Source organism: Populus trichocarpa, chromosome 5 (genome assembly GCF_000002775.5).
Source record: "Populus trichocarpa isolate Nisqually-1 chromosome 5, P.trichocarpa_v4.1, whole genome shotgun sequence".
In the NCBI taxonomy this organism is placed as follows: domain Eukaryota; kingdom Viridiplantae; phylum Streptophyta; class Magnoliopsida; order Malpighiales; family Salicaceae; genus Populus; species Populus trichocarpa.
This window is the reverse complement of record NC_037289.2, coordinates 23,059,241-23,084,415: the sequence shown is the minus strand read 5'-3', so window position 1 is coordinate 23,084,415 and position 25,175 is coordinate 23,059,241. Positions and strand designations below refer to the sequence as shown.

At 34.1% G+C, this 25,175-nt stretch overlaps 5 protein-coding genes and 1 non-coding gene across 10 annotated transcripts; 3 read left to right on the top strand and 3 right to left on the bottom strand.

Moving 5' to 3' along the window:
- The first annotated feature begins 118 nt into the window (after window positions 1-118).
- Window positions 119-3,166, top strand: LOC7477634 (26S proteasome regulatory subunit S10B homolog B). The gene is made up of 10 exons (XM_002307643.4): window positions 119-312; window positions 589-708; window positions 818-954; window positions 1,051-1,212; window positions 1,372-1,458; window positions 1,590-1,676; window positions 1,761-1,898; window positions 2,414-2,605; window positions 2,677-2,775; window positions 2,865-3,166. Exons 1-10 carry the CDS (start codon window positions 201-203, stop codon window positions 2,937-2,939), a joined length of 1,209 nt encoding a protein of 402 aa, XP_002307679.1. The 5' UTR covers window positions 119-200; the 3' UTR covers window positions 2,940-3,166.
- On the bottom strand, window positions 2,903-4,699 carry LOC112327659 (uncharacterized). 2 transcript variants are annotated; one of them, XM_024602366.2, is made up of 5 exons: window positions 4,250-4,694; window positions 3,995-4,135; window positions 3,648-3,767; window positions 3,396-3,491; window positions 2,903-3,283 (listed from the first exon to the last, which is right to left on the bottom strand). In XM_024602366.2, the coding sequence occupies exons 1-5, from the start codon at window positions 4,646-4,648 to the stop codon at window positions 3,161-3,163; spliced, it is 879 nt and encodes a 292-aa protein (XP_024458134.1). In that variant the 5' UTR covers window positions 4,649-4,694; the 3' UTR covers window positions 2,903-3,160. The 2 variants fall into 2 exon arrangements, with proteins under 2 accessions (XP_024458134.1, XP_024458135.1); XM_024602367.2 differs by having other exon boundaries at window positions 2,986-3,283; window positions 3,995-4,069; window positions 4,250-4,699.
- Window positions 4,700-6,911: 2,212 nt separating this feature from the next.
- TRNAL-CAA (transfer RNA leucine (anticodon CAA)) lies at window positions 6,912-6,995 on the top strand. Its single transcript has one exon. It is a non-coding gene; the product is annotated as a tRNA-Leu (tRNA).
- A 1,594-nt stretch (window positions 6,996-8,589) lies between these two features.
- LOC7454379 (uncharacterized) lies at window positions 8,590-12,204 on the bottom strand. Of its 3 annotated transcripts, none has more exons than XM_024602109.2 (6): window positions 12,053-12,204; window positions 11,489-11,537; window positions 10,985-11,405; window positions 10,202-10,233; window positions 9,143-10,108; window positions 8,590-9,006 (listed from the first exon to the last, which is right to left on the bottom strand). In XM_024602109.2, exons 3-5 carry the CDS (start codon window positions 11,313-11,315, stop codon window positions 9,158-9,160), a joined length of 1,314 nt encoding a protein of 437 aa, XP_024457877.1. In that variant the 5' UTR covers window positions 11,316-11,405; window positions 11,489-11,537; window positions 12,053-12,204; the 3' UTR covers window positions 8,590-9,006; window positions 9,143-9,157. The 3 variants fall into 3 exon arrangements, with proteins under 3 accessions (XP_024457877.1, XP_024457878.1, XP_052308710.1); XM_024602110.2 differs by lacking the exon at window positions 12,053-12,204 and adding an exon at window positions 11,942-12,011; XM_052452750.1 differs by lacking the exon at window positions 11,489-11,537 and having other exon boundaries at window positions 12,053-12,162.
- A 3,246-nt stretch (window positions 12,205-15,450) lies between these two features.
- Window positions 15,451-17,675, top strand: LOC7477632 (protein TIC 20-I, chloroplastic). 2 transcript variants are annotated; one of them, XM_052452749.1, is made up of 3 exons: window positions 15,451-15,592; window positions 16,386-16,576; window positions 16,835-17,675. In XM_052452749.1, the coding sequence occupies exons 2-3, from the start codon at window positions 16,396-16,398 to the stop codon at window positions 17,446-17,448; spliced, it is 795 nt and encodes a 264-aa protein (XP_052308709.1). In that variant the 5' UTR covers window positions 15,451-15,592; window positions 16,386-16,395; the 3' UTR covers window positions 17,449-17,675. The 2 variants fall into 2 exon arrangements, with proteins under 2 accessions (XP_052308709.1, XP_002307678.1); XM_002307642.4 differs by having other exon boundaries at window positions 16,811-17,675.
- Window positions 17,676-23,432: 5,757 nt separating this feature from the next.
- Window positions 23,433-24,880, bottom strand: LOC7477631 (bZIP transcription factor 44). The gene has a single exon (XM_002306852.4). The coding sequence runs from the start codon at window positions 24,247-24,249 to the stop codon at window positions 23,782-23,784; it is 468 nt and encodes a 155-aa protein (XP_002306888.1). The 5' UTR covers window positions 24,250-24,880; the 3' UTR covers window positions 23,433-23,781.
- Window positions 24,881-25,175: the final 295 nt, after the last annotated feature.

Genomic DNA, 25,175 nt, shown 5'->3' with positions numbered 1-25,175 from the left:
GGGCTGGGTCGCCTGTGAGTCCAGCCCCATCTACTGGTTGAGCAGACTGCAACGACGTCGTTTGGCTGCTGCCCAGCAAGGATACGGAAAATTAAATTAAAAAGAAAGAAGTGACCCCGGCTTCAAGTCAGCTGCGGTGGTTCCCTTCCTCGATAAAGAGAACGTTACTATCTGACGTCCATTACCAAGAAGAAAAAAAAATGGCAACCATAAACAACGACGGAGAAGACGCAGCACGACGTCGCAATGCAGAGGCGGAGTACCGCAAAAAGTTACTCCACCACAAAGAGCTCGAATCCAGAGTTCGATCTGGTCAGACGACACTCACTCTTTAATCATTTAAGCTTCAAATCATTTCTTTAATTACTTAATCGAAGATCTAATCTGATTTCTTAATTGTCCCCCTTTTCCTCTTATATATCTTATTATTAATTACCAAATTTAGGATTTTATTATTGTTTTCTATCAAATTTGCCTGTAGAAATTCAGATTAAAAATTGATTTTTTGTAGATTTAGGATCAAGTCGCGAGTTAATAATAGTATGGGTAACGTGTGAAAATGTTGGTTTTGGGATTATGTTAATGCAGCGAGGGAGAATTTGAAAGCTGCAAAGAAAGAATTTAACAAAACCGAAGATGATTTGAAGTCTCTTCAAAGTGTTGGTCAGATTATAGGAGAAGTTCTTCGACCTCTTGACAACGAACGCTGTACGTTTGCCTCCTCAATCTTCTTTTGCTTGCTGTGTATATTTATAATTGGTTGCATCATGTGCCCGATAATGCTAGTCTTGATTGCCTTTTTTTTTTAATTTGTTAGTGATTGTTAAAGCTAGCAGTGGACCTCGGTATGTGGTAGGCTGCCGTAGTAAAGTGGATAAGGAAAAACTGACTTCAGGAACCAGAGTGGTTCTTGATATGACTACGCTTACGATTATGCGTGCTCTTCCGCGCGAAGTAAGTCATTGTGGCTTCTTTAGAGCACAGTTTAATGCCAGATTTTGTAGTGTGTCGTGAATGGTGTCCGATGTTGTGTGTGTTTTGGGCTGACAGGTTGATCCAGTTGTTTATAACATGCTGCACGAAGATCCTGGTAATGTGAGTTACTCGGCTGTTGGTGGTTTATCTGATCAGATTAGGGAACTAAGGGAATCCATTGAGTTACCTCTGATGAACCCTGAGCTTTTCCTTAGGGTGGGGATTAAACCTCCCAAGGTGATCATGCTACTCCTTTCCTTTTCTGCTCTACTTTCCTTTACTGTTTGGGTCAGTAAAAACTGGGATGTGGTAAAATAAAGCTATTGGCAGTATTATGCCCTGTGTGAATAAGCTAGATTAAATTCTATCTCATATTTCTTACCCTTTTTGTTTCAGGGTGTCCTTCTTTATGGACCTCCTGGTACTGGGAAGACATTGTTGGCTAGGGCCATTGCGAGCAACATAGATGCCAACTTTTTGAAGGTCAGATCCTGTTACCTAGTTTTTACATGCTCACACACACACACAAAGATATGTGTGTGTGTGTGTGTGTGCTGTATTGCTTGGAGTTGGCTGTCTGTGGTTAACATGCTGTACTTTTGAATTGGATTAAGGTTGTTTCAAGTGCCATCATTGACAAATACATAGGAGAAAGTGCTAGGTTGATACGAGAAATGTTTGGATATGCACGTGATCACCAAGTAAGAGTCTTAGTTTCGTGAATTTGTTTTATTCTGACTCATTTATAACTCCATTAAATATACAAATTGCTTTTGTCTCTCAAGCCCTGCATCATTTTCATGGATGAGATCGATGCAATTGGTGGACGCCGTTTTAGTGAGGGAACAAGTGCTGATCGTGAAATCCAAAGAACATTGATGGAGTTGCTTAACCAACTTGATGGATTTGATCAGCTTGGGAAGGTAAATTTGGTTAATAATCTGATTCAACTTTGCATTTTGACACTAAAATGAAACTTTCCCTTGGGAGGTTTTTTTGTGGAAATATAGGTGGGGTTTTTCTTTTTTTATTATTTACAAATACATATAATGGGTTTGCTTGGGATCTTCTACATCTTGCACTTCTTTCGTATCCTGTCTGGTTTGGTAAACTCTTGTTGTAAGCTTGTTATTGTTGAGGAAGTGAGTGGATATCACCATTGGGTTTGCATGTGACTAGGCCATTGCAGCATCCGATTCATATGACCCTTAATAATCGCTCTAATTCCCTGTTGAAATTTGGGGGCCTTGTAGTTTCAAAATAAATCTCTTGTAAATGTAAGTGTTAGCAGCTATCTATATCTGTACCATATCTCTGCTATCCACATCTTTACCAGTTACTTTCATGTACTAGTTATCTATATACATGTTTAGATGTTTAAGTCATACAAGTATTGAATCAATTAGGGGGGAAATGAGTATTCAATTTTATGTTGTAGGTTAAAATGATAATGGCAACGAACCGCCCTGATGTTCTTGACCCTGCACTTCTTCGTCCGGGAAGATTAGACAGAAAGATAGAGATTCCACTACCAAATGAACAGTCAAGAATGGAAATCCTAAAGATCCATGCTGCTGGAATTGCCAAGCATGGAGATATAGATTATGAGGCTGTTGTGAAACTTGCAGAGGTGAGTTAGTGGTGGTTTTGGTTGTTTTGTACATTGACTGTTCATTTAAATGATTGTTGCGATTATATCAGGGTTTCAATGGAGCTGATCTTCGTAATGTTTGCACGGAAGCGGGGATGTCAGCAATCCGTGCAGAACGCGATTATGTCATCCATGAAGATTTTATGAAGGTAAATTTTAGCGTGTAAAAAATGTGTTCTTGTGCATGGATTTGTCCAATTTATGTGCTCAGTTTCATATTGGTCGAAATTTATTGCAGGCTGTACGGAAGCTTAATGAAGCAAAGAAACTCGAGTCTAGCGCACATTATAATGCTGATTTTGGCAAAGACTGATTCATTCTTTCCTTACAGGCCATGGATTTTTATTTGACATGATATCTTCTCACAATGCCAAATTTCTTCTTCAATTCCATCTTGTCTCTTGTATTGGTTTTGAACTTCACCCGACAAGTTTACTTGGTTATTTGAATGACAAAGCCGTCGCAGATTTAGAAACTCCACCACCTCTAGATAGTTGTGGTTTTCTTTGTTATACAAAATCATTGAACTTTATTTTACAACTTTTCAGTGTAGACAAGGTTCGTAGATGCAACCCTTTTGGTTAGCTTGTACTTCATCATCCCGGCAATCTTGAAGAACCAGTAAGCACTAACCAGCTGTAATCCCACTGCCATTGCCTAAACAACATTAATGTGATTTTAAGCATCGATAATGACGAATATAATATGTTATGTATTCATTCAGTCTGAAAAAAAGAAGTGAAAACGTAGAAGTATTGTCCTTTGGTACCTTGATAACGAGAGGATTGTCGGCTGTAAGAGTCACCCAAGCAAGGTAAGGCCCAAAAACCATTCTTGCAAACGAGAATACAACTGCAAATAAGATCTGTGCAGCATTGCAACAGCAATCAAGATTTTTAATTATATTGTCTGTGGATATTAAAGAATTACCAAGTCGTTCTAACAGCTGATATGAGATTCAGATATACAGAAGTCACCAGCCACATCTGAATTTTAAATCGAGGCTTAAAGAGTAGCTTACATCAGCAGCCAAATTAAGGTCAGTGTCCCTGTAACCAAGCTCCTTGAGAAGTTCTCTCAGGTGAAGGAAAGGGCTAGAGATCTCTGTTATGCATAGGGCTGCAATCAATTCTGATCCACACTATACACAAGGACCCAAAACACAAGAGGGAAAAGATAGAGATTAAAAGCTCAATAAAAAAATAAGATTCTTACAGCTTAGAGAAGTGCTCAAGATGGAAATCTGTATCGTCTCAAGAGCAGAAAAACACAGTTAGAGTTCTAAGTTTCAAGGCAGTAACAAGAAGGTTAGTTCATCATCTTAAGTACTATAACTAATCAAAAACATCCGAGGGAGAAGATGAGTACCTTCCCATAGGCAAGGCCTGCTGCTATTCCAACAATGCTAACCAAATGGTGTATCGTGTTGTCAATGGTGACTCGCTTGTCGAATTGACAACATATCAGATCATAAATGAGATAAGAAAGGGAAACTGCCAGGGCTTGCATCTGCCCAGTTTCAGAGCATCAACAAGAATATCAAAACTATTCTTGAATGGATTTGAAGCAAAAGAATAATCTCAACAGCCCATATTTTGAAAGTAAAATAACTGCATTAATTACCTGACTGGGTGAAGGTCTCGAAGCCAGAGGACAAACTGGGCATGTCCAGTCTTCAACAGAGAGAGAAGCAAGTGTAAAAGCTAAAGTTGCATGGACCGTAGAAACAAGGCGATTGCAGAATTCAAAAGATCGCTTTGGCAAGAACTTTCTAAAGAGATGAAATGCTGTTGTCCATGAAATGATTCCCAATGTGATTATTCTTAAAATACGCTCTTCCATTTGCTGTCCCTCTTTCTTCTCTATCAAGAATCGCTCAAAAACAACACAGGATAGTTCAAAACCTCCCCTTTGTAAACAGAAGCTGGTCAAAGATAAGACAAAGAAGGCGGAACTGAACAGTTCGGCAAAGCTAAATGAAGTAGACGACAGGTAGCAAATTGAGCACAACCATAACTGCATTATATAAATGTTCAAGGACGTTCAGAGAGTAATTATTATCATTAAGGAGTTGATAATTAAATTGTGACGATGTGTAGGTGGGTTGGGTTGATGACAGTTAACATTGATATCTACTTAGGGGGGGGCCTCCTCCTCCTCCAAGACATTTTAATTTTTTTAATTACTGGATAATTAAGTTCTGAGGAGATGTTATATTTTTTATTTTAAAGAGGTGAGCTTTGAATTAAGTGTGATTTTACTTTTGATTTCTTTTGAATTTACACTGGACCTATATGGGATAGAAAATATTATAAAGCTAATGAGAGCCATCAATTTATCCTAATATAAATTTGCAGTTGATCAAAAACATAAAAAAAAAACATAAATCACAAGCAAAATTTTTCTACAAAAAAATTAAAACAGAGCCACTTATTAATTTATTTTTCATCAAACAAAACAAGGTAATTTAAATTTAAAATCTAATTTTGTTTTGTTTTGAGATGTTTGTTAATAATTTGATGAGGTTTTTTTTTATAATTCTATCATTTTTGCTCTTTTTTTTTCTCAGATCTGCTAGTTCTACCAATTGTCTTTTGAATTCTTATTATAGTGATTTTTTTTTCTAATTAATTAGATATATTTTATTGGTTTGTTTTGATTATACTTGGATTTATTTTATATGTTTTGTTTTTAACAAAGCCATCAAAATTATCAAAAAAAATTTACGATATATGTTTTGATTTTAGGTTGAAACATGAACAAAATAAGAAGAATTGATTTTAAAAAAAAAAAATATTGATAACTCACAGCTTACTAAACAAGCTTTTTCAGTGATGAAGATTGTTAAAATAAGACTTCGCAATCAGATGGAGGATGATTTTCTTGCAAATTTTTTGATTGTTTATATAGAAAAAGAAATTACTGAAAGATTCACAATTAATATGATAATCGATGATTTCTATTTTATGAAAGAACGACGAGCACAATTAAAATAAATATGTAATAATCATTCTTTATTATTTTTTACCTTATTTCAAAGTTTATCAAACATAAATAATGTTTCACTTTAACTAGTGTTTCTTATATACTTTGTATGTTTATATTTGTTAGGTATAAATATCAACATCATTAAAGTGATAGATACATTATGAATATAAAATTAACTTCATTGCTTTGATTCAATTTGATATTGTTCCAAACATTTTACTTTATATAAAGGTCATTATATGTTTATAGTAAGTTATTTTAATAAAATTAAATTATATAAATTTTATCTTACAATTCATGTACAATAAATTAAAACAAAAATTATATTTTATTATATTAATTTTAACCTCTCTTAATAAATAATTCTACCTCTGCCCAGTAGATAGATATTGATGCCATTGCGTGCAAGAATAATCAGTGAGTTGCCATTGCGTGTGTGGATCCGGATCCAGGGCGGATTCACGTTGAACTTAATGTACCAAATGATGAAAGCTGGTTTGGCATTTGGGGGAAGAGGTCAAGACATTAACCAAAAAACGTAGCCTATTTCACCATTAAAACCTCAGTTGGAGGAAGGTTCTTGTCATTTTGAAACAAACAAAGTAGAGAAAACTGTTTCCTATTTGTGAATCTGTGGATGGTAATGAAACGCGTATGTATAGCGTTTGCCATGTTCGGCTTGGAAGGGAAAGTTGGTGAACGAATTAATCAAGGTTGGGAAGTGGATAGGTGGGCAACCTGATATTTAATATATCATGTTATTTAGTTTAATCGCGTTAAAAGTGTGGTTGTTATTGTTTTTTAAAGTATTTTTTATTTAAAAAATATATTAAAATAATATATTTTTTATTTTTTAAAAATTATTTTTGATATCAGTACATAAAATGATCTAAAAATATTAATTTTAAACAAAAAAAATTAAAAAAAAATTAAACTTTTTTAAAATGCTTTTAAGACAAGAAAGAAAAAAAAAAAAAAAAGAGTTGTTCGTACAATGAAAAACCCATTTCACTGCAGTTCATGAAGTTTCTGAACGATGCACAGATGCTGATATCCAAGACTGAAAGGAGAACAGGTTTAATGTGTGTGAGAAAGTGTCTTTGTTTCTATCGCAGCTGCATTAACTCATGGAAAACCCATTTCGCAGCTCCGCCTCTTCTGTCTTCATGTTGTGGAACAGTGGAACGAAGAATTATTGCAGAATCAATTTTGTTTGAAGCAAAATTAACCAGGAGCTGCAGGTTCGTAATTTAGGGATATTAGATTAGATAATAAAAGATCCAACTGAAAACCGAAGGTCAGGATGGCCGAGTGGTCTAAGGCGCCAGACTCAAGTTCTGGTCCTCGTGAGAGGGCGTGGGTTCAAATCCCACTTCTGACATTTCTTTAAATTGTTTATTTTTTTCCTGAAAAAAATGCAAAATTTCTCCTCCGCGTGGCTTCATAATTAATTATTTGTCTTTGATTAGGGCTTGCAATTGCATATAGTAGAATCTACCTAATCTAATGGTGGAGGATTATTAGTTAAATATTGTCTTTAAAACTCAAATTAATGGACAGGATTTTGTCAATTTAAAGTGAAATATAAGGAATATGAATCCAATAACAAGGAAGAAATAATTCTTCAACTAAAAAATCATATAAAAATTCAGGATAATTTATAGAATAAGAATAATTAGAAACTTAACTATGGAAGATAAATCAATAATTTTTAGATATAATTTAGAGGTACGTAGAAACTTTCTAATCAAATTTGAGTTTAATTCAATATTAAAACTAAAAGTTATAAATTTTTTCATCAAAACAAATAATATATCTTTTTGGACTTTAACATATCCATATAGTCCAAATACATATTTGCTAGTCTTATTCAGGTAGTAGGTAAAATAGGTTCATATCCAATTTATAATAAGAATCTCCTGCATTAGAGTTTCTTAACTTGAGAAACCAATTAAGCGTGCTATTTGTTAGACTTTTCTTACCAAATTCTTATTTATTTATTTCCAAGAATTATTTATTTATTTTTCATTTACATTGTAATATTTTTATTTATCTTGAAAAGATTAAAAAAATAAACAAAAATGTTATTTTTTGTTAATTTTTTATTTTTTTTTATTTTTCTATATGATTTTTTATTTTGTTTTTAAAAGTCAAATAAATCCTTTAGAAGAAGATAAGCTTCATGTAAAAAAAAATAAAAAATCTCAAAATCAAAAATCAAAAATTTCATGAAAATTTAAGTTAAAAAACCATATCTATGAAAAAAATACACAAATTGAATCACGTTCCATCAATAATTTTATCCTTCATTGATGAAGTAAAAAAATAAACACTTCTTTTTAAGATTTACAAAAATAAAAGGCACTTTTTCTATGATAAATAAATAAATAAACAGTTAGCTAAAAATTTTAAAATCATGAAAAAATGATAACATGAATTAAAAAATAACCAAAAAAATCATTTTATTATTTTCTCTTTTATGAAAAACTCCAAAATTAAAAAAAAAATACTAAACTATTATTCATGGAAATTTTTGAAGGGAAGGTCAAGCAGACAATTTCTCGCCACTTTCAATGATTTGTAAACATAAATTGTTTAAACGCCTGTGAGTGTGAATTTGTGGTTGAATTATTCGTTGCATTATCCTTGTCTTAACTTTTTCAAGAAAGTGTCCTAACGGGTGATAAAAATTTCAAAAATCTTGGGCAACTCGTTTCCATCATTTCCAAATTGATACTCCCATTTACATTTCATTGCTGGGAGGAGCATTGCTTTTATGGATCTCTTATTGACCGTTAGAGAACACAATTAAAACCACATTTTCTATAAAAATAAAAAAATAATTGATTTTTTTAAAATTATTTATATATATATATATTTTCTATTGTTTTTTTAAAATTATTTTAATATATTTCTAAATAAAAAATACTTCAAAAAAACATTTGATGCTACAATTCTAAACACCCCATGGCTAATTTTGTGCAGCAACTTCACATAATAGAACTCACATACCAAAGGCATGGCGATAGGTACAACTTACAAGAGTGGGATAAATATCCATCGTACATGAGAAATTATCCTAGCATTGATTGATGGAATATGAAAGTGCAGAAAATTTTCAAAATTCAGTCTAGCCCATGGATAGCAAAATCAAGGGCTTCAGAGATCAGATGGATGATCCTAGACTACATCTGTAAATGGATTATCTGAATCCTATTTTCCTGTTTCTTTTTCAGAAAACTAGAGCCGAAGAGAGGACGAGTGAGGGACAATGACTGTCGAACAGGCAAGACAAGGATTTGAATAGAACGAATGTGCTCAAAGCCTGAGTTCAATCACAGCCTTCTCCTTCAATCATACAGGATTGTCACATCTCCAGCATTTCCAGTCAACTGGGAAAAGGAAAAAATATAAGTTGAATAAACAGGAAATAGAAAACTGTGCTTGTTAACAAACATAGACTGTGTTATAGAAGAAACCTATGACATACTAGCATGGCAACTGAAAAAACGAGATAAAAATTTTCACCTCAAACTAGTCAAGTCAATCTTTGCGATGTCTTGCCCAAAACCCTCTTTTCTCTGAAAGGGTTCTACTCCATTTGGACCTAAATGAAAAGTGTCGTCTCAAGAATGGCTTCAAGGAGGAGCTTGCTACACTAGAACTGGGATCCATCTTTGCAGCATCTCTGTCTTGTATGGCATTCTTCTGTTGATAAAAATCATCAGAATCACTATCAAGGTAACTATCAACGACTCGGTTTCTTGATATCTTAAGGCTTTTTGCTTTTAATTCTGCTTCTGTTTTTAAAGCTTTTTTGGACATCTTCAAGACTTGCTTCTCTCCGCCCTCACATATTGGGCATGCAGGATCATACTTGTCAACCTCCGGTGTTGTGGCCTCCAAGCACTCTGCATGGTATACATGACCACATACCAGCATAGCAACCACTGGGAACTCATGGGTGCCAGCAATTCTCTGGCTACTCCACACAGATTTCTCAGTCAAGAACTTTGAGCAAGCTCCGCAAGCTTGCGGATCTAAGGAGGGAGAACACGAGAACCTACTGCTACATCCACTTATTTTTCCAAAGCCAGCGCCAAAGTGCTCACTGTCAAAAGACCACCTCCCTCTTTGTGAAGAGGCCACAAGCTCAGAGAAGGTTCTCATGGACCATCCATCTGAAGATCCACCATGGGATTCCACTGCCAAGTCATGGCTGCAAGTGGAGAGCACAAATGATGACCTTCCTTCAGACAAAGAATAGTTATTTGGTGATTTTAATCCCAGGATTCGACTATCAGAAATCTGTCTTAATAACCGGTGACCAGGTGAGCGACGAGCCCGTCTCGATGGGGTTGAGTTGGGAGGGAGTGGATGGCCACAGGTCGGTAAAGGATCAGCAGTAGGTGTTGAAAATGATGACTGTACAGAATAAGCAATCTTCGGTAATGGCAAGTCTGCAATATCAGGTGATTCTGCCAAGCTCTTCACCTGAAATATATTTAAAACATCGAGCAATCAGCAAGAATACACAAACAAAAGCCTCCTCAAACTAATTTTGCATCTCAACCGGTTCAAACTCACTTCCATAGGGTAATTGCTTTCCATGGATAGATCTGCATCAAGAAAAGGAAAGTGTAAAGCAAAACATTCCAAAGGCAAGCAGGAAAGGAATACTGTCCAAAAAACTGAGGGACTTGCTGCAATGTGCAAGATAACAGAAGTAAGCAAGTAGAGGACACTCCATCACAGCATCACTGTAACTGAAGTCCTCTAAACTGCAAACAGCAGGTGGACTCTGCCAATCCAGGGATGAATTGAAAGTTTAGGTGCCCTACTTGTAAGATATCAATGTACCCAGGAAAAAAAAAAAAAACAGAATGAGAGTTTACATGGACTAGAAACTTGATTTTGAAAATCAGCTAAAGAGCATGGTGTGAAAGTGCTACAGAGCAATTAGGAGTAAAGAAAATGTTTGATGAGATGAGAAACCATAAATGTCAGAAGCACATTGTGAAGATCAATGACTAAAACTTGAATAAGATGCAAATAGCTTGCTAGCATGTCAAAAATGATGACATGATTTGCGAGCAAGACATGGAGTGTACAAATTTTCCACTTTTTGACATACTTGACAATCTCTGGCGGACTCTTTTCCTTATCTATGGATAGGAGGAAGTGCTTAAGAATTCTCGATACTATTGCTTGGTGAATGCAATAAGACACTTATTTCTGTTCAAATGAAAGAACATGTGGATTTCTGAAAGAATTTAGAATGGATTACAATGGATATTCAGTTTTGCAAAAGAATTTACTTTTACATTAAAGAAGATTAAACCAAACAAAGACAAAATTGCAAACCTCTACCTGAAGGTTGAGTCGTCAAATTTACACCCATTCCTTCATGAACCGGCGATTTCAAAGATATAGGTGTTCCAAAGCTCTCAAGTGGGCTTAACCCATCTGAAAGATTACCTCTGTCAGAACCTAAAGTCCCCTTCATCTCCACACTAACATCTCTGCTGACTCCACGAGACATTTGATACGAGGAGTCCTCAATTTCACCAGCCACACGCCTTCTGTTGTCCCAACGAAAACTCAATGTTGGAGAACATCCGGCATTCCCATGCAATGCTCGACATCCAGTCCCGGTGGGAAAATCATTATCTCTTGCAGCTACACAACAAGCTGCTCCCATGTTCACTCAAGTATTGCAGGGACTATCTAAATCTACAGAAAAAGCAAACCGCGAGTAGAAGCTTGAAGCAGAAAAGAAACACTCTAATTCCTGTTAAAAGTATAAGTACACATCATCAGCATCTACCAATCCCGAAGCAATTCAATAGCAGAAATAAATAATCAAATACCAACCTCAAACCATGTCTCGACGCAGAGTTATGCTACCATACCATCTACCTTCCTGAATAAAAACATGTCGGAACATAAATTTCTTACAATCTAACATTCAAATGTGCAAACTTATAACCCACTTCACCGACAGCAATCATCGACTAAAAACATATTTTGTCCAGAAAGACAAATGAAGGGTTCTTTTTCTTCCATTTATTAAATTAAATCTCTAAATCCAACACTTAGAGATCCATTAAGCACGTTAATCAATTCAACACAATCAAATATTCACCAAACACATCAATCTCTGATTAATCCGCAAGCCAGAAAAATTCCATCATTATTTGGGGAAAATAAGGAAAAAAAACACATTGTGCAGGAAAGCAGGAACATGGATTAAATGTAAAAAAGAGAAGAGAATAAAATAAACAATAAAATATCAACTCGTTGAATTAGAAACTTAAATAAACAAACCTAATAATCCAAGAAAAAAATTGAAACTAGGGTTTATGAACTCTTTTGTTTCAGAAGAAAAATCCCTAAATCAAAAAACAAGGCTAAATAGTTACAGGAAGGAATTCTAACCGAAAGTTATCGATGCAGAAAAAGCTTCGTCGTTTTCTCCTCCACAGTGTCGGTCAGGTGAGAGAGAGAGTGATGAGGGAAAAAGAGAAGGGAAAAAAAGAGTGATTGAAGAAAATGGTAGAGAATTTATAAGACACTATGTATTAACTATATATTTAATTAATTTAACGGCGTTAGATAGTGCTCTCCTGCGTGAAATGCTTGGATTCGTGCTTCTTGGCATTCCAGACAGCTGTATTTTTTTTATTTTTTAAAGTTTTGAAAGGTTAATATAAAAAATAAATTCAATAAAATATTATTTTAATATATTTGTAAATAAAAAATAATATCTACCACGCTAGACACGACAGAGAGGAAGTGTAGAGAGGCGACTAACGGTGTTAAAATGGAAATGATGTGTGAGTGTGACTGAATAATTAGCGAAGGCCGTATGGGGAATTGTGCCACCTGTGATGTTTTTGCTTTTTTGTGTGTGTGTGTGTTTTCTTCACTTTTTGTGTGGTTACTTGTGGAGGGCGAAACAGTAAATATTAAAAAAAGAGAGACTGCTGTGCTTTTGCTTTCTTCTTTACCACGCGGAGTGCGCACTACGTGTTCTCGTCTCTTTTCCTTTCTAGTTTCCCTTGCCTTTATGGAAAGAGAGTGTTCAACCTTTTTTTTCATTCACATGTAATTTACAGAATCGTTATAAATTTTATGAGATATTGCAGGCATCAGATTTTTCTTCTATCAGAAGAAAGAAGGGCTTGACATTTGTTGTTTTAATTATTTTTCTTTGGGAAAACCTTCTAATGGATTTTCAACTTCTAACCTAAATCATATCAATTATAGCGTTTATGCACTCGAAACGAAAGAGATTATTACCGGGAGAGCCCGCGTACTACACAGTACTTATATATAAAAAAATAAAAATAGATTACTAGGTTATTGAATCACCTAATTAATATTTTTTTATTTTTTAAAAATTATTAAGATTAGGTTTGATCAGGTCACTTTAATCATTAAAAACTTGATGGAGTTGGCTGTGTTTTATCGAGTCACTATTTGGTTTGATATGCTAAAAACTAAACTCGGATCAATTATAAATCTTGATTTCTCAATAAACTTGCAGGTCAAATCAGGTTTGAGAACTGAAGAAGATTCATAATGTATTCCTTTGGTTTTAAAAAGGATTGCCCGACTTTGATGGTGAAGGAAATTGATGATACAGAGTATCGATTAATGATTTTCTTCATATGTGTGATGAAATAAATCCTCATTAAAAGAGAGGGGGTGAATTTTAGGAAAGATTTGGACAAGGAGGGAGAGGGGGTGTTGATGCGAAGTACACGAAGAGAGTGTTGATTCTAGCAACTTGTAAAGTTGTAATTGAACTGAAAGTTCTTTTATTGATCCATTCGTTTGGATTAAGGTGGTCGAGAAGCAAGCACATGTACTTGTGCTAGAGAAATAATGGTGAAACAGTTGGGGAGATCCCAGATCGCATCACTGATTAATTTAGCTAATAATGAAGGGCATTGATCTAACTTTTGAGATCATACCCCAGCAGCTACTGTTTCTTTCTTTTTTTTTCTTTTTTTTTATGAAGCCATTTTTTTATAGTTTGGGATTTCAATTTTGACAAGAACAACGTAAAAACTGGTTAAATCAAGGAGATGTCAATTGTTACCATTTTCTTACCAGTTCATTCCCCGCGCTATTGAGGGATGAAGCCTTTTTTTTTTCCCCTCTCATCGCGAATAAAGGTGACGGCATTTCTATCGATAAAATTCTTAATTCTAATAAAAAACTTTACACGGGCGTTCAGTAAAAATAAGTTGAGAATTTTATTTCGAAGATTGAATCCGAAAGTTGAGATGAAAATGTTCTTTTAAAAAAATGAGGTTAAATATCTATCTTAATTTAAAATTAAATCCTGAAAATTTTAATTGATTTAAATTAATAAAATCAATTTTTATCTTATCAAATCAAGTATTAACTCAATTTCAAAACTTAATTTTAATATTGTGAAAGTCCTATACAAAGCCAATAAATAAATAAAAAATCAAACCTAATTCAAATGCAACCTAATATGAAACTATTAAATTCAAAGTAGAAGGTCGAGTGATTAAAAACTAACAAAAAGAAAAAGAGTAAATATTACAGGTAACTATTATATGTTTTACAACTTGTAATATATTGTGTCTTTCTTTTACTTTGCACTCTCATTGGTTATTTTTTTTATATTTTTTTTATTTTGTATTGGCTAGTGTATTCATGATTTCAAATATTATTTTATGGTATACCAAATATTAATTATGTGAAACTGCACTAAATTTATTAAATAAAAAATAAAATAACTCAATAAAAAAAAAAGATAGCTAATGATAAAAAAACGAAGTTTAGGTTTTTTAAATGGAAAACAAAATAACCCGTTTGAAAAACAAAGACTTACATGAAAAAAAAAAGATTTGGATGAAAATAATAAAGTTGAGGTGAAAAAAAATGACGAGGCTTGCTAAATAGAAAATAAAAGGACCCAAATCAAAAAAGAACTTGAATGGAAAAAAATAAAGTTGAGGTGAAAAGAAAGAGAGGTTGAAGATTATTAAATCGAAAACAAAAGGATTCAATTAAAAAAAATAACTTAAATGAAAAATAAAAACCAGTAAAAAAAATTGAGATGTTTCACTGAATATATTTTTCATCTCAACTTTTTTTAATTGTACTGATGATAATAATGATAGAACAATATGAAAGACTTTTATGGGTCCATCCCAGGGTGAGAAAAAAACTAGAAAATTAAAAAAACTAAAAAAAATAACTGAAAAAACTAAATTGTAAAAAAAATAATCAATTAAACTGATTAAAATTTTGAAAAAACCGACCGATTCGGTTCGGTTTCAGTTTTATAAGCCTAAAACCGAAAAAACCGAACCGAACCAAACCGAAAAAAACCGAGTCAAACCAAAAAAACCGAGTCAAACCGGAAAAAATCAAGCCAAAACGAGGCAAAACCGAAAAAACCAAGTCAAACTGGTTTGAATCAGTTTTTGTCCTAAAAAACCAAACCGAAACCGGCCAGTTTGAACAGGTTTTGTTTTGATTTTTTTATAAAAATCAAACCGAACCGAAAATAATCACCCCTAGTCCATCCATCTTTCACTCTTGACATGTTCCCAGCATATTCTTATTTATTAAAAAAAATATATTTTTTCTCAACACACTGGGCTGGGCTTGATCAACATACAAGGACAGCCACAAAAATAAAGGACCAGAAATTTGCCCAAAAATGCAGTTAATTGTAACAGTCGGGTGGGCTTATCAGATAAAGGGCCGATCCAAGATGAAGGCCGTGGCCCAAACAATTAGAGTAATCCGGTTAATGGATAAAGTAAACACTTACCATTATTGGATCATTGCAATTTACAACCAGCAAATAAATAACTCTTCTGCTGCTTCACGAAGGATAAGACAGGCAACGATGAAACCAACAAGGGACAGCACCAAATCCTACTGACATCGCAGCTCCATTTCAAGTAGTTCAAATTTCAACCCAAGGTAATTTTTTTTCTCTGAAATCTAACTCCTTACCTCCCTATATTAGCTCAAATAGCGTGCTTTGAATTTTGTTTTTTATATATATAGTTTTAGTGACTACTGGAAATGGGAAAAAAATATAATAATTGCTTGGATTTTGAGGAATTGAGAAATGGTGCAAGGGATATTAAAGAAATGGTTTTTTTTTTATTAATCATTTCTCATTTTTGTTAGATTAAAGTTTTGTAATTTCTCTATTATTTTAGCTGGGATTTTGTTTTTCACTTCAATATTGTTGCTTTGTTGAAGAAGTGGACATGTTTATTAATTAACTGGAATGTAGTTTGTTTTTGTAATTTTACATGCTCTCTCTCTGTTTGATGGAATGTCAAAGTGTTGTTCTAATTACTGGGACAAGGGGAGAATGATCTTGTCGAGGTTTAGCAACTTATTTTATGTGTGTTTGATGAGTTGATGATGAGGGTAACTTTTTTATAAAGGGGCAGATTGGTTACTTTTTTTTTTTTTTTTTGGGGGGGGGGGGGGTTTATAAGTTTTGCTTTATACTGCTTATTGCTCTAAATCTTCTTGATTATTGTTTGAAAATAATTTATCATGCTTTCTCTAATACAATTGAATCTTGCAGGACCTTAAAAGGTTATAACATTAAATTTTGTAGCGAAAAGGTTCTGAAAATTGGAGGATTTATCTTTATTTTGTCACCTAGATTCTGTTGCTATGTTTGATGGCGGAGTGTATGGATGACATTTTGTTTCTTTTTCTAAGTTCTCTTGTCACTGCTGTATTCAACCAGGTACCCAGTGATGCTTCTGAATGACTGCACCATGCCCTCTGGGTCTGGTTTTACTAACACCAGAGCATGTAAAACTATGCCTGGTATTGTGGTTTCGGCAAGTGTTCCTTGCACAACTGCCAGGGCTGCATTGTTGAACAGCAGGGCTTCATTGGGACGACAATTGGACTCTAAATCCTGGTCATCTAGAGGTACGTTTATGTATTCTTTCTCAATTTTTTTCATCATGTGTTTTTTGGAGGAAAGGGAAAGGGGGGACCAGAGTTGGATTTTGTCAAGGCGACAATTTGTGGTAACTTTTGATCAAGTAGGCATATGAAAAATCTCACCTTAATTAAACAAGTTTTCAACATTACTCCACTCATTTTGACTGCATCTCAAAAATCTGTTTTATTTGTACTGATTTTGTACTTTTTACATGGTAGGTTTGCCTTCTTTGCTTCTTTCAGCTGCATCAATGCCTCTCTTAAGTGGAGATTATGGTAGATTTTCACACAATATTCCCACATATCCTCGGCAGCGCAGATCCTATTCATGCCCTCGAGCATCAAAAGATGTCCCATACAGTTATCGATTTCCTCCAATGACCAAGAAGCCAGGATGGTGGTGGAGGACTTTAGCATGCCTGCCCTATTTGATGCCTCTTCATGAAACATGGATGTATGCTGAGACGGCATATCATCTACATCCGTTCCTTGAAGACTTTGAATTTTTGACCTACCCATTCCTTGGAGCCATTGGGAGGTTACCAAGCTGGTTCTTGATGGCATATTTCTTTGTTGCATATCTTGGAGTGGTGAGGAGGAAGGAGTGGCCTCACTTTTTCAGATTTCATGTGGTAATGGGCATGCTATTGGAGATTGCTCTCCAGGTTATAGGTACAGTGAGCCGATGGATGCCACTTGCTGTTTATTGGGGTAAACTGGGCATGCACTTCTGGACAGCCGTGGCATTTGCTTATCTTTTTACAGTCCTAGAGTGCATACGTTGTGCTCTTGCTGGTATGTATGCTGATGTCCCTTTTGCCTGTGATGCGGCATACATTCAAATCCCATATGATTAAGCTGGAAAAGCTTGAGAACAGAAATGTGTGCTCTCCTCCCCTTTTGCATTTTTTCTCTATAAACTTTTTGAATCAAAAGCTTTTCGAGCAGAAATAGATCAGTTTATCTGAGACAACCTTGTATAAATGCTGTGATCGGATTACTTGGTTTTGTGCAGAGCAAAGGGCCGTTACCCTTTCTTGTTAGTTGTATGAATTTATTTTATAGATTTTGCACGTTGATAACATCTTCCTCACTCTTCCTGATCCTTATACATAAATCACTGCCTGTGGATCAGCTCAGTGGTCATAGCAACCCTGGAATGCTACTAACTTGATACTGAGGATTCATTTGTTTCACATAAAATATTTTACAGGTACTTTTCAATGTTTGGCTTGAAAAATATTTTAACATGAAATATTTTACATATAAATATTTTTTAATGGTTGTGGTGGTGAGATAGTGAAGACAGTCATGGAGGAGGTAATGATGGTGTTTGTAATGAGATGGTGGTGGTGGAGATAGTGGATGATGATGAGGTGGTGAGAAGGTAGTGATGTTGTGGTGGTGGAGGTGGTCATGGCAGTAGTAGTAGTGGTGACGTGGTGGTGATGTTAAAGGAGGAGGTGGTCGTGGTGGTGGTCATGAATGCGGTGGTTAAAATAGTCGGATGATATTGTTAATGAATTATTATAACTTTTCTGTAAAATATTTTATATTGACAGATTTTCCAGTTAAATATTTTACAGAAAAACCAAAACAAATTGGCATAAAGAAAGCCATCAGCAATGCTCATTTTAGTGCATATCCTGCATCCAAAATCAATACCTTTCCCACCTGAACACCGTACTTGATTTTATTTTTTTTGTGGAGGCTGACCCAATCCACCCCACCTTATTGATTTGATATCAGCTGATCTATAAACACAGCTTTGGCATGGCTCAATTTTTGCTGGGAAATCTCCATTTTCGCTTTTCTTTATGACCGATGCCCCATTGCTTGAACCCAACAATCTTGAGGATAGTATCAATTTGGCGACCACCAGGATCAAATTGATGGAAGAATATAAGGCAATTATTGTGGCCAAATCATCCCTTGTCCCGGAAAACCCAAATCCGGGTGTTGGGCCCTCTTGCTTTGCATGAACACACCATTTGTTTCCCGTGACAAATCTATTTTTTTCTTTCATTTTTCATTACTTTTCTTTAAGCATTTTTTATTCTTATTCTCCGAACATTATATCTATGGACAGAAGAAGGCACGGGCTAAGCGGATAGGAGGGAATTATTGTTCCAATCAAATACAAGTCCTGCCAAGGACTTGGGCATTTTGCATGATTGGACCATGTATAAGCCTCACATCACTCTCATTCTCAGGCGTCACATTTTGTAACAGGAGTTTATTAAACCAATATCCCACACAGGAAATGCAAGTGGGCACCGTTCATTGTCCAATAATATATAGAGATTATGGCCGACTTAGGCAACGTTCTTCGACAAGGGAAGCCGACTTACGGTGTCTATGATTTGAGCTGACGATTCACAACCTACTATAATTTGGATCGATTGGCGTGGTTCTTCTCTGCACTGAAATCATTTTGATTATTCTATTGCATTTATGGGCGGGCGCGCGCATGTCATTGTGATCTCACATCATTCTGGATATTGCCTTTCACGCTGCAGGCCATTTTATAAAGCAAAAGCTTAATTAAATTCTGAAGTGTTTGGCTCAGCCAGTCGTTCGTCTTTGGCATGCCCATAAGTGAGAAGAGCGAGTAATTCTGTTGGCATAATTCAAATAATATGTGCTAGTTTTAAATACGCTTCAAATCTTATGCTTTGCCATGTTTACATCTCTCTTTTTTTTTTTTTTATTGTCATTAAGGTTATGTTTGGATCCGTTGTGTTTTAAATTAAACATCGATTATTCTAATTTTTAGAGGTAAAAGTCTCTTTTAAAGAGAGAATTTTTTTTTTAAAAAAACACGGGTTTCTTTTTAAAAAGCAGGTAAAATTGATTATAAGAAAAGCATGTCTTTGTTACGTCACTTATAATCAACTAAAAATGATGATTTACTTATAAGTATGACATGGGAGAAAATTCTATTATTATTTAATAATATATTGGATAATATTTTTTAATTAAAGATAAATTAAAATAATATTTTTTTATTTATGATATTAGCCCATTAAAATCATCATAAAGCACCTATAAAAGCATTGATTAGATATCTCAAGTAAAAAATAATTTGAAAAATACTTTAAAAACAAACACTGGGCTAGTAATGCCAAACACATCCTTAGCACTTCTTGTACATGTTTGTTTTTTACATTATAATTTTGGGTTTAAATATAATTAAAGAACGTGAAAAGGAAACTTTATATGAATATATTTTAAACGTTGATGGCTTTTCTAAAACAATTAGAAATAAACTGATTGAATTTGGTACCAAAAAAAATGATTTTAAAATACCATAGCCATTAAAAAAACTAAACATAAGTACACCTTAGCCATTAAAAAAAAAAAACCTCAACCTCAGTCTCTTGCAACTTGCAAGTACCATCACCCCAACTTTTGCTCACAGCATAAAGCCATTTAAAACTAGTGCCTCCCCACTAATCTAGAAGACAAGGAAAACGACCTCAATTGCTCATTCTCAGGCCAGGCCTTTGCTAGTGGCTGCCCTGCATGCCCACATGCTTTAATCACTTCCTAAATATATTTTAACTCATTTTCTAAGCATTTCTTTAGCTATCATGCAATCAAAGGGCAAAACGTCGAAAGGCTTGACAGATGAATTCATCATCCTCTGCTTCCTGATAATGACTTTTTCTCATACAAAAAAAATCATTTGTCCACCTAAACCCACCCACTTCCTCGATCGGCCCATCTTTTTAGAATCTCTTGAGCATTGGTTTTACTCCATTGATGCATAACTTGTTCCTTTTTACCAGAGAGATAAAAAAACTAAATCAAAGAACACATTTATCATCGAGACTTGTGTTTGGTATTGTGTTTTTTAAAAAAAATCTAAAGGTATCAATTTAATATTTTTTCGAGCGAAAATCAACTTCAAAAACACTTTTAAAAATATAGTGTAACGCAAAAAGAAATACTCAGAAAATTAAATTTGTTTTTTATTTACGTCCAATTTATTTTCAGCATCACCCAAGACAAAATAGAATTAAAAATCTAGGTGTTGGAACAAAACTTATAGTGAGTAGCAGGATCTAAATCTCGTTTCTTACTTAAAGAACTCATCTGTGGACAAGTAATAAGGTGAGGCCTAAGTGTTCATAAATTCTTGCCTCAATGTTTACGGGTTACGACACTAAAGTCCAAGCCTCTTGTTAAAAGTAGCTTGAAGACTCAAATTTATTTATTTATTATACAACATAAAATTTAGATAAGTGCAATAACATCTCACAGGTCACAGGCAAGACTTGTGCGATGAACTGATGAAAGAGAGATGTCACCGCACTCAGCTGGACTTGAACGGTAAGCATTAAGCAAGACTGTATTCTCTTAATCTGTATTATCATTGTATATTAAGAACTTCTGTGGCTAGGACTTGGACAAGCTGTGCTTGAAGAAGAAGAATAATCTCAATATAATAAGAGGATTGGCTGAACGTGCTAGCAGTGGCTTTGACAGCCCACAATGAGCTTCACTTTCTCTTGGTGGCTAAATTTGGTATACATTTTCCTCTTTTCTTCTTTATTCATGACTTGACATTGATTTGCGTAGTCCACCATTTCACACTCCTTTTTTTTACATTGCAAACAAACTCGAGATCGACGCCAGCCACCGATTAGTAGCTAGTTATTTCTCAGAATCAAATTAATTACAGGAAGAAATTGTCAACGTGAGGTCCATGAGTGAGCACACACGTGTATGTGGGTTGAAAATATAAGGAGGAGGATTTGAATGAAGAATTAATGTCCTCACATCCTGCTGGACTCATTTACCACTTGAATATTGCTTAGGGTGTCTATTTCGTACCCTTTTATTTTTGCATTTAGCGATGAAAGTATTATAATAGTTTTTGTGGCTGTTGTTTAAAAGCATAAAAATATAATAAATTATAGTTTTTATTTTAATTAGTATTTCAAGAGAGAGTTTTTCAATGAGATAAATGAAAAACTGTGACATATGTCAAGTAAATATTTTAAAATCTATAATTAAGATAAAATATAAACCCTACCATAAAACAAATGTAGCTTTCATAAGAAAATAAAGCTTATTATCAACAAAAGTCTTCTCAAGTCTTCTCTGGAATTTCTCTTCGATTTCGTACAAGTTATTGGTTAGTTAATAAATTAAATCGATTTTATTTTAATAAATTATGGCACTGTTTATTTTTACAATGTAAAAGCGCTTTTGAAAAAAAATATTTTGTTTTGCTTTAAATTATTTATATAAATATTTGTAAATTGTTTTGATAATATAAAAAATAAATTTTTTAAAAAAATATTTATTACAGCGAAATTTCACTACGTCACTATTACATTGGTAGTTGCAACTTTGGAATTCAAACATGCAATCATATGTCAAACCCTTAATCGAAATACATTGAACCAATGTATTGAAGACAAATCTCTTCACAAGAATGGGCTCCATGAGGCCACTTATTATTATTATTATTATTATATCCTTACTATTTTTTCTGTCTTTTATAAAATATTTTAACTTATCAGCATCTGGACACCAGTTTAGTGGCATTGAAATTGATATGGGGTGTTTGGCTGTGAAGACAGAATTTTGCCGATATCCTATTATATTTAAAAGGGTTGGAGATCAATTCAATGCTTCTTTGTTTTTTTTTTTTTTTTTTGGTATTTTTATATATTTTTTTAAAGGATGAGACTAGTTCTGTTCGAGTTCGTGGCTGTTCTTTTTAATAAATATATTTTTTTAAAAATCAAACTTGTATTTTTATTTTTATAGAGATATAATAGTATCTTAACCGCTTGTCTAAGATTTTATTAAAAAAAACAATTTCATGCTGGAATTTTCCGTATAGGAATTTGATCCCATGCTCCTTAGCTTCCCTTATTCTAATCGACCACGTATAAAATTCGTATTAATATTTCTGTGTATATGTACGTGTTGACTCTCGAGAGGGTTTGGCATGAATTTCATCTCAAAAATATAATTATTTTCTTTCTTTCCAACAAGGTAAGAAAATACAATTAATATTTTTTAGAAAAGACAAAATACAGAGGAGGGAGAGGGAGAGGGATCATGTGATGGAGAGTTGACACACATTAAACTTGAACGAAAAGATTGAAAATCTTTGCCACCGAATAAATTAAGCCTGTTTGTACTGTGAAAGTTTGATTAGTATTATGGAAGGGATTGTTTTTTAAAGTATTTTTTTTATAAATATATTAAAATAATATTTTTTTAATATTAGCATATCAAAATAATATTTATAAAAATATCAAAAATATTATTTGAAGAAAAAAAAATTTAATTTTTTTAAAAAAAATTTTGAAACGTAAAAATAAAATTATAAGTAAATGTTGAATCATGATTTTACTGTATCAAGTTTAAGCTTTTTAAACAAATGCGCAAGTGGTCGACTTGCTAAGCCAGTTAGCCTAAATGAATTTGGTTTTTGCTTCTGTTTTTTTCAAGGCACACGAGGAGCAATCAGCAGTCTTTAGATGTTTTTCCTTTTTCCATCAAAATGTGCTTGACTTGCTAGTGTTACGTGCGAATATGGTAACTTCAAATAGCATTGTTAATCATACATGTTTTTTTTTTTTATCGCCGATTCTGAATAGAAAAGACGAAAAAAAACCATGTTTATCTGTATTTTTTACTTTGAAAATACAAAAAGTTACTCAAAATTGTGTCAAAAACAAAAAACCTAACCAGATACAACCTTGGCAAGTGTTTTTATTAACACACATGGACAATCAAACCAAGAGAAAATATTGAAAGCTCATTGTTCTTGAGAGTTGAGAAGAATGAATTGAACAGATGTAGCCCACACCAATTATTAGAAATAATATCATTAATTTACCGTTCAGAAGAGACAGGACATTATGACACACATCCAGGGCCTTGCACACCATATTTATAGCGACAAATTACAACTTACAAGCCAAATTGCCAGAATATGAAAATACCAATCAATTTCCCCTGTTCTAGGTGCATTTTTTTTTTAGCTCAATGCACCACTCTCATTAATCATAATATTACTTCATTCTAGGTCCTAGTTAAACTAATATTCAACATAAAAAAGAAAGGCCCTCCCTTTTCCACTCCACTTATTGCGCCTGAACAAGACAGCCTTGGATTGACCAATTCCCAACCCATGGGGATGGTGGGGATGGTGATGGTGATCAATACTGAAACAAATCTGGGGATGCCATGATGGGCTGGTTAAGATAGAACAGATTTGATGGATTCATGAAGCTATGATCAGGGAGATCCTCGTGATGATCATTTTCAAAAATCCCATTACTCGTGTTGATATAGTTGAGGATCTCGTTAAGAGAATCAAGTCTATGGTTCAGTTCCATCATTTGTGCCCTTAGAATAGAATTCTCGGCTTCAACATTCAAGTAGTGCTGTGTTGTGACATTGATGGTTGTAAGGATTTGGTTATTGTCCTTCCTTAGCTGTGTCACTTGGGCCATTAAATCATCCAAGTGCTTCTGTTTTTTCATCCTGGATCTCCTTGCAGATTCTCTGTTTGATTGCATTCTCTTCCTTTTCCTTTGATCCACCAACATCATCTGCGTATTCTCTTCAGAGCCTGAGTTTTGGAGCTGAGTGAAACCTGAGGAATCCCCACTGGAGGATGCCATATAGATACACAAAGACTATATATACACACACACCAAAAATAGTACCACCAATAACAGATCTCAATAAAAATGAGATCTTTAATATTGTTCTAACCTTACAGATTTCAAATTGTTAAAGATAACAATTATATTCTACTACTTATTATATATTACAAACCAGGCAGAGTTGAAAGATTATTTCTGAAAAAACATAGAACCAGTAAAGGAACACAACCGAGAAAGATTGAACAAGATGGGTCCTGCGTCTGAAAGAGGAATTGATCATAAACCCGGACCGGATGATTTCACTGACAACTGGAGACATGAATCTCAAACATTAAGATCCAAACCAGCAGCATCAAGATTTTGACAGGATTTTGGCAGAGTAGCAGCCTTAAAAAACAAGAAAAGAAAATCTTGGGATCTTCGAGATCTTGACTTTAGAAATCAAAACTCAAAAACGAGACAAACCCACAAGAGGGGAGCAAGAAAAGAGAGCGAAAATAGCTAAATATCTAAACTACTGATGCAAAACCAGCAGAACCTCAGTCCTAAGAGAGCTAGAAAGCAAGAAAACCTGAAATCTAAAGGGAGGGGAGAGAAGAGAAGAGAAGAGGTTTTTGAGGATGTTGGGAGGTCAATTTATAGATCAGGAGGAGGGAAATAAGAAAAATAAAATAAAATAATAGTAATAAAAAAAAGGGGGCATATGAGCATTGGAATCTCCATAGAGTTGTTGGGTGAGGTTGATTAGAAATGTGGGGTGGAGACGAAATGTCCACAACCATCCAATTACAGCTGGAGAGCAAGACTGACACCATTTATTATTTAATTTATTACCTGTATATTTATTTGTTTTCTTTTGGGTCTCTTTTTTTTTTTTACTTGATTCTTACCTCACTTCCTTTCCCGCTATTACCTGAATTAACCGCCCAAGTACAGTTTCT

Excerpts from the sequence above, each read along its gene's own strand:
- LOC7477634 (XM_002307643.4), top strand. The coding sequence starts at position 201 with ATGGCAACCATAAACAACGACGGAGAAGACGCAGCACGACGTCGCAAT. Across the intron at positions 1,459-1,589 it reads TAGATGCCAACTTTTTGAAG|GTTGTTTCAAGTGCCATCAT; the intron begins GTCAGATCCTGT and ends AATTGGATTAAG. Across the intron at positions 1,677-1,760 it reads GATATGCACGTGATCACCAA|CCCTGCATCATTTTCATGGA; the intron begins GTAAGAGTCTTA and ends TTGTCTCTCAAG.
- LOC112327659 (XM_024602366.2), bottom strand. The coding sequence starts at position 4,648 with ATGCAGTTATGGTTGTGCTCAATTTGCTACCTGTCGTCTACTTCATTT. Across the intron at positions 3,768-3,994 it reads CAGGCCTTGCCTATGGGAAG|TGTGGATCAGAATTGATTGC; the intron begins GTACTCATCTTC and ends CCTTGTGTATAG. Across the intron at positions 3,284-3,395 it reads ACAATCCTCTCGTTATCAAG|GCAATGGCAGTGGGATTACA; the intron begins GTACCAAAGGAC and ends AATGTTGTTTAG.
- LOC7454379 (XM_024602109.2), bottom strand. The coding sequence starts at position 11,315 with ATGGGAGCAGCTTGTTGTGTAGCTGCAAGAGATAATGATTTTCCCACC. Across the intron at positions 10,234-10,984 it reads TTTGACGACTCAACCTTCAG|ATCTATCCATGGAAAGCAAT; the intron begins GTAGAGGTTTGC and ends TTCTTGATGCAG. Across the intron at positions 10,109-10,201 it reads AAAGCAATTACCCTATGGAA|GTGAAGAGCTTGGCAGAATC; the intron begins GTGAGTTTGAAC and ends AATATATTTCAG.
- LOC7477632 (XM_002307642.4), top strand. The coding sequence starts at position 16,396 with ATGCTTCTGAATGACTGCACCATGCCCTCTGGGTCTGGTTTTACTAAC. Across the intron at positions 16,577-16,810 it reads TAAATCCTGGTCATCTAGAG|GTTTGCCTTCTTTGCTTCTT; the intron begins GTACGTTTATGT and ends TTTACATGGTAG.
- LOC7477631 (XM_002306852.4), bottom strand. The coding sequence starts at position 24,249 with ATGGCATCCTCCAGTGGGGATTCCTCAGGTTTCACTCAGCTCCAAAAC.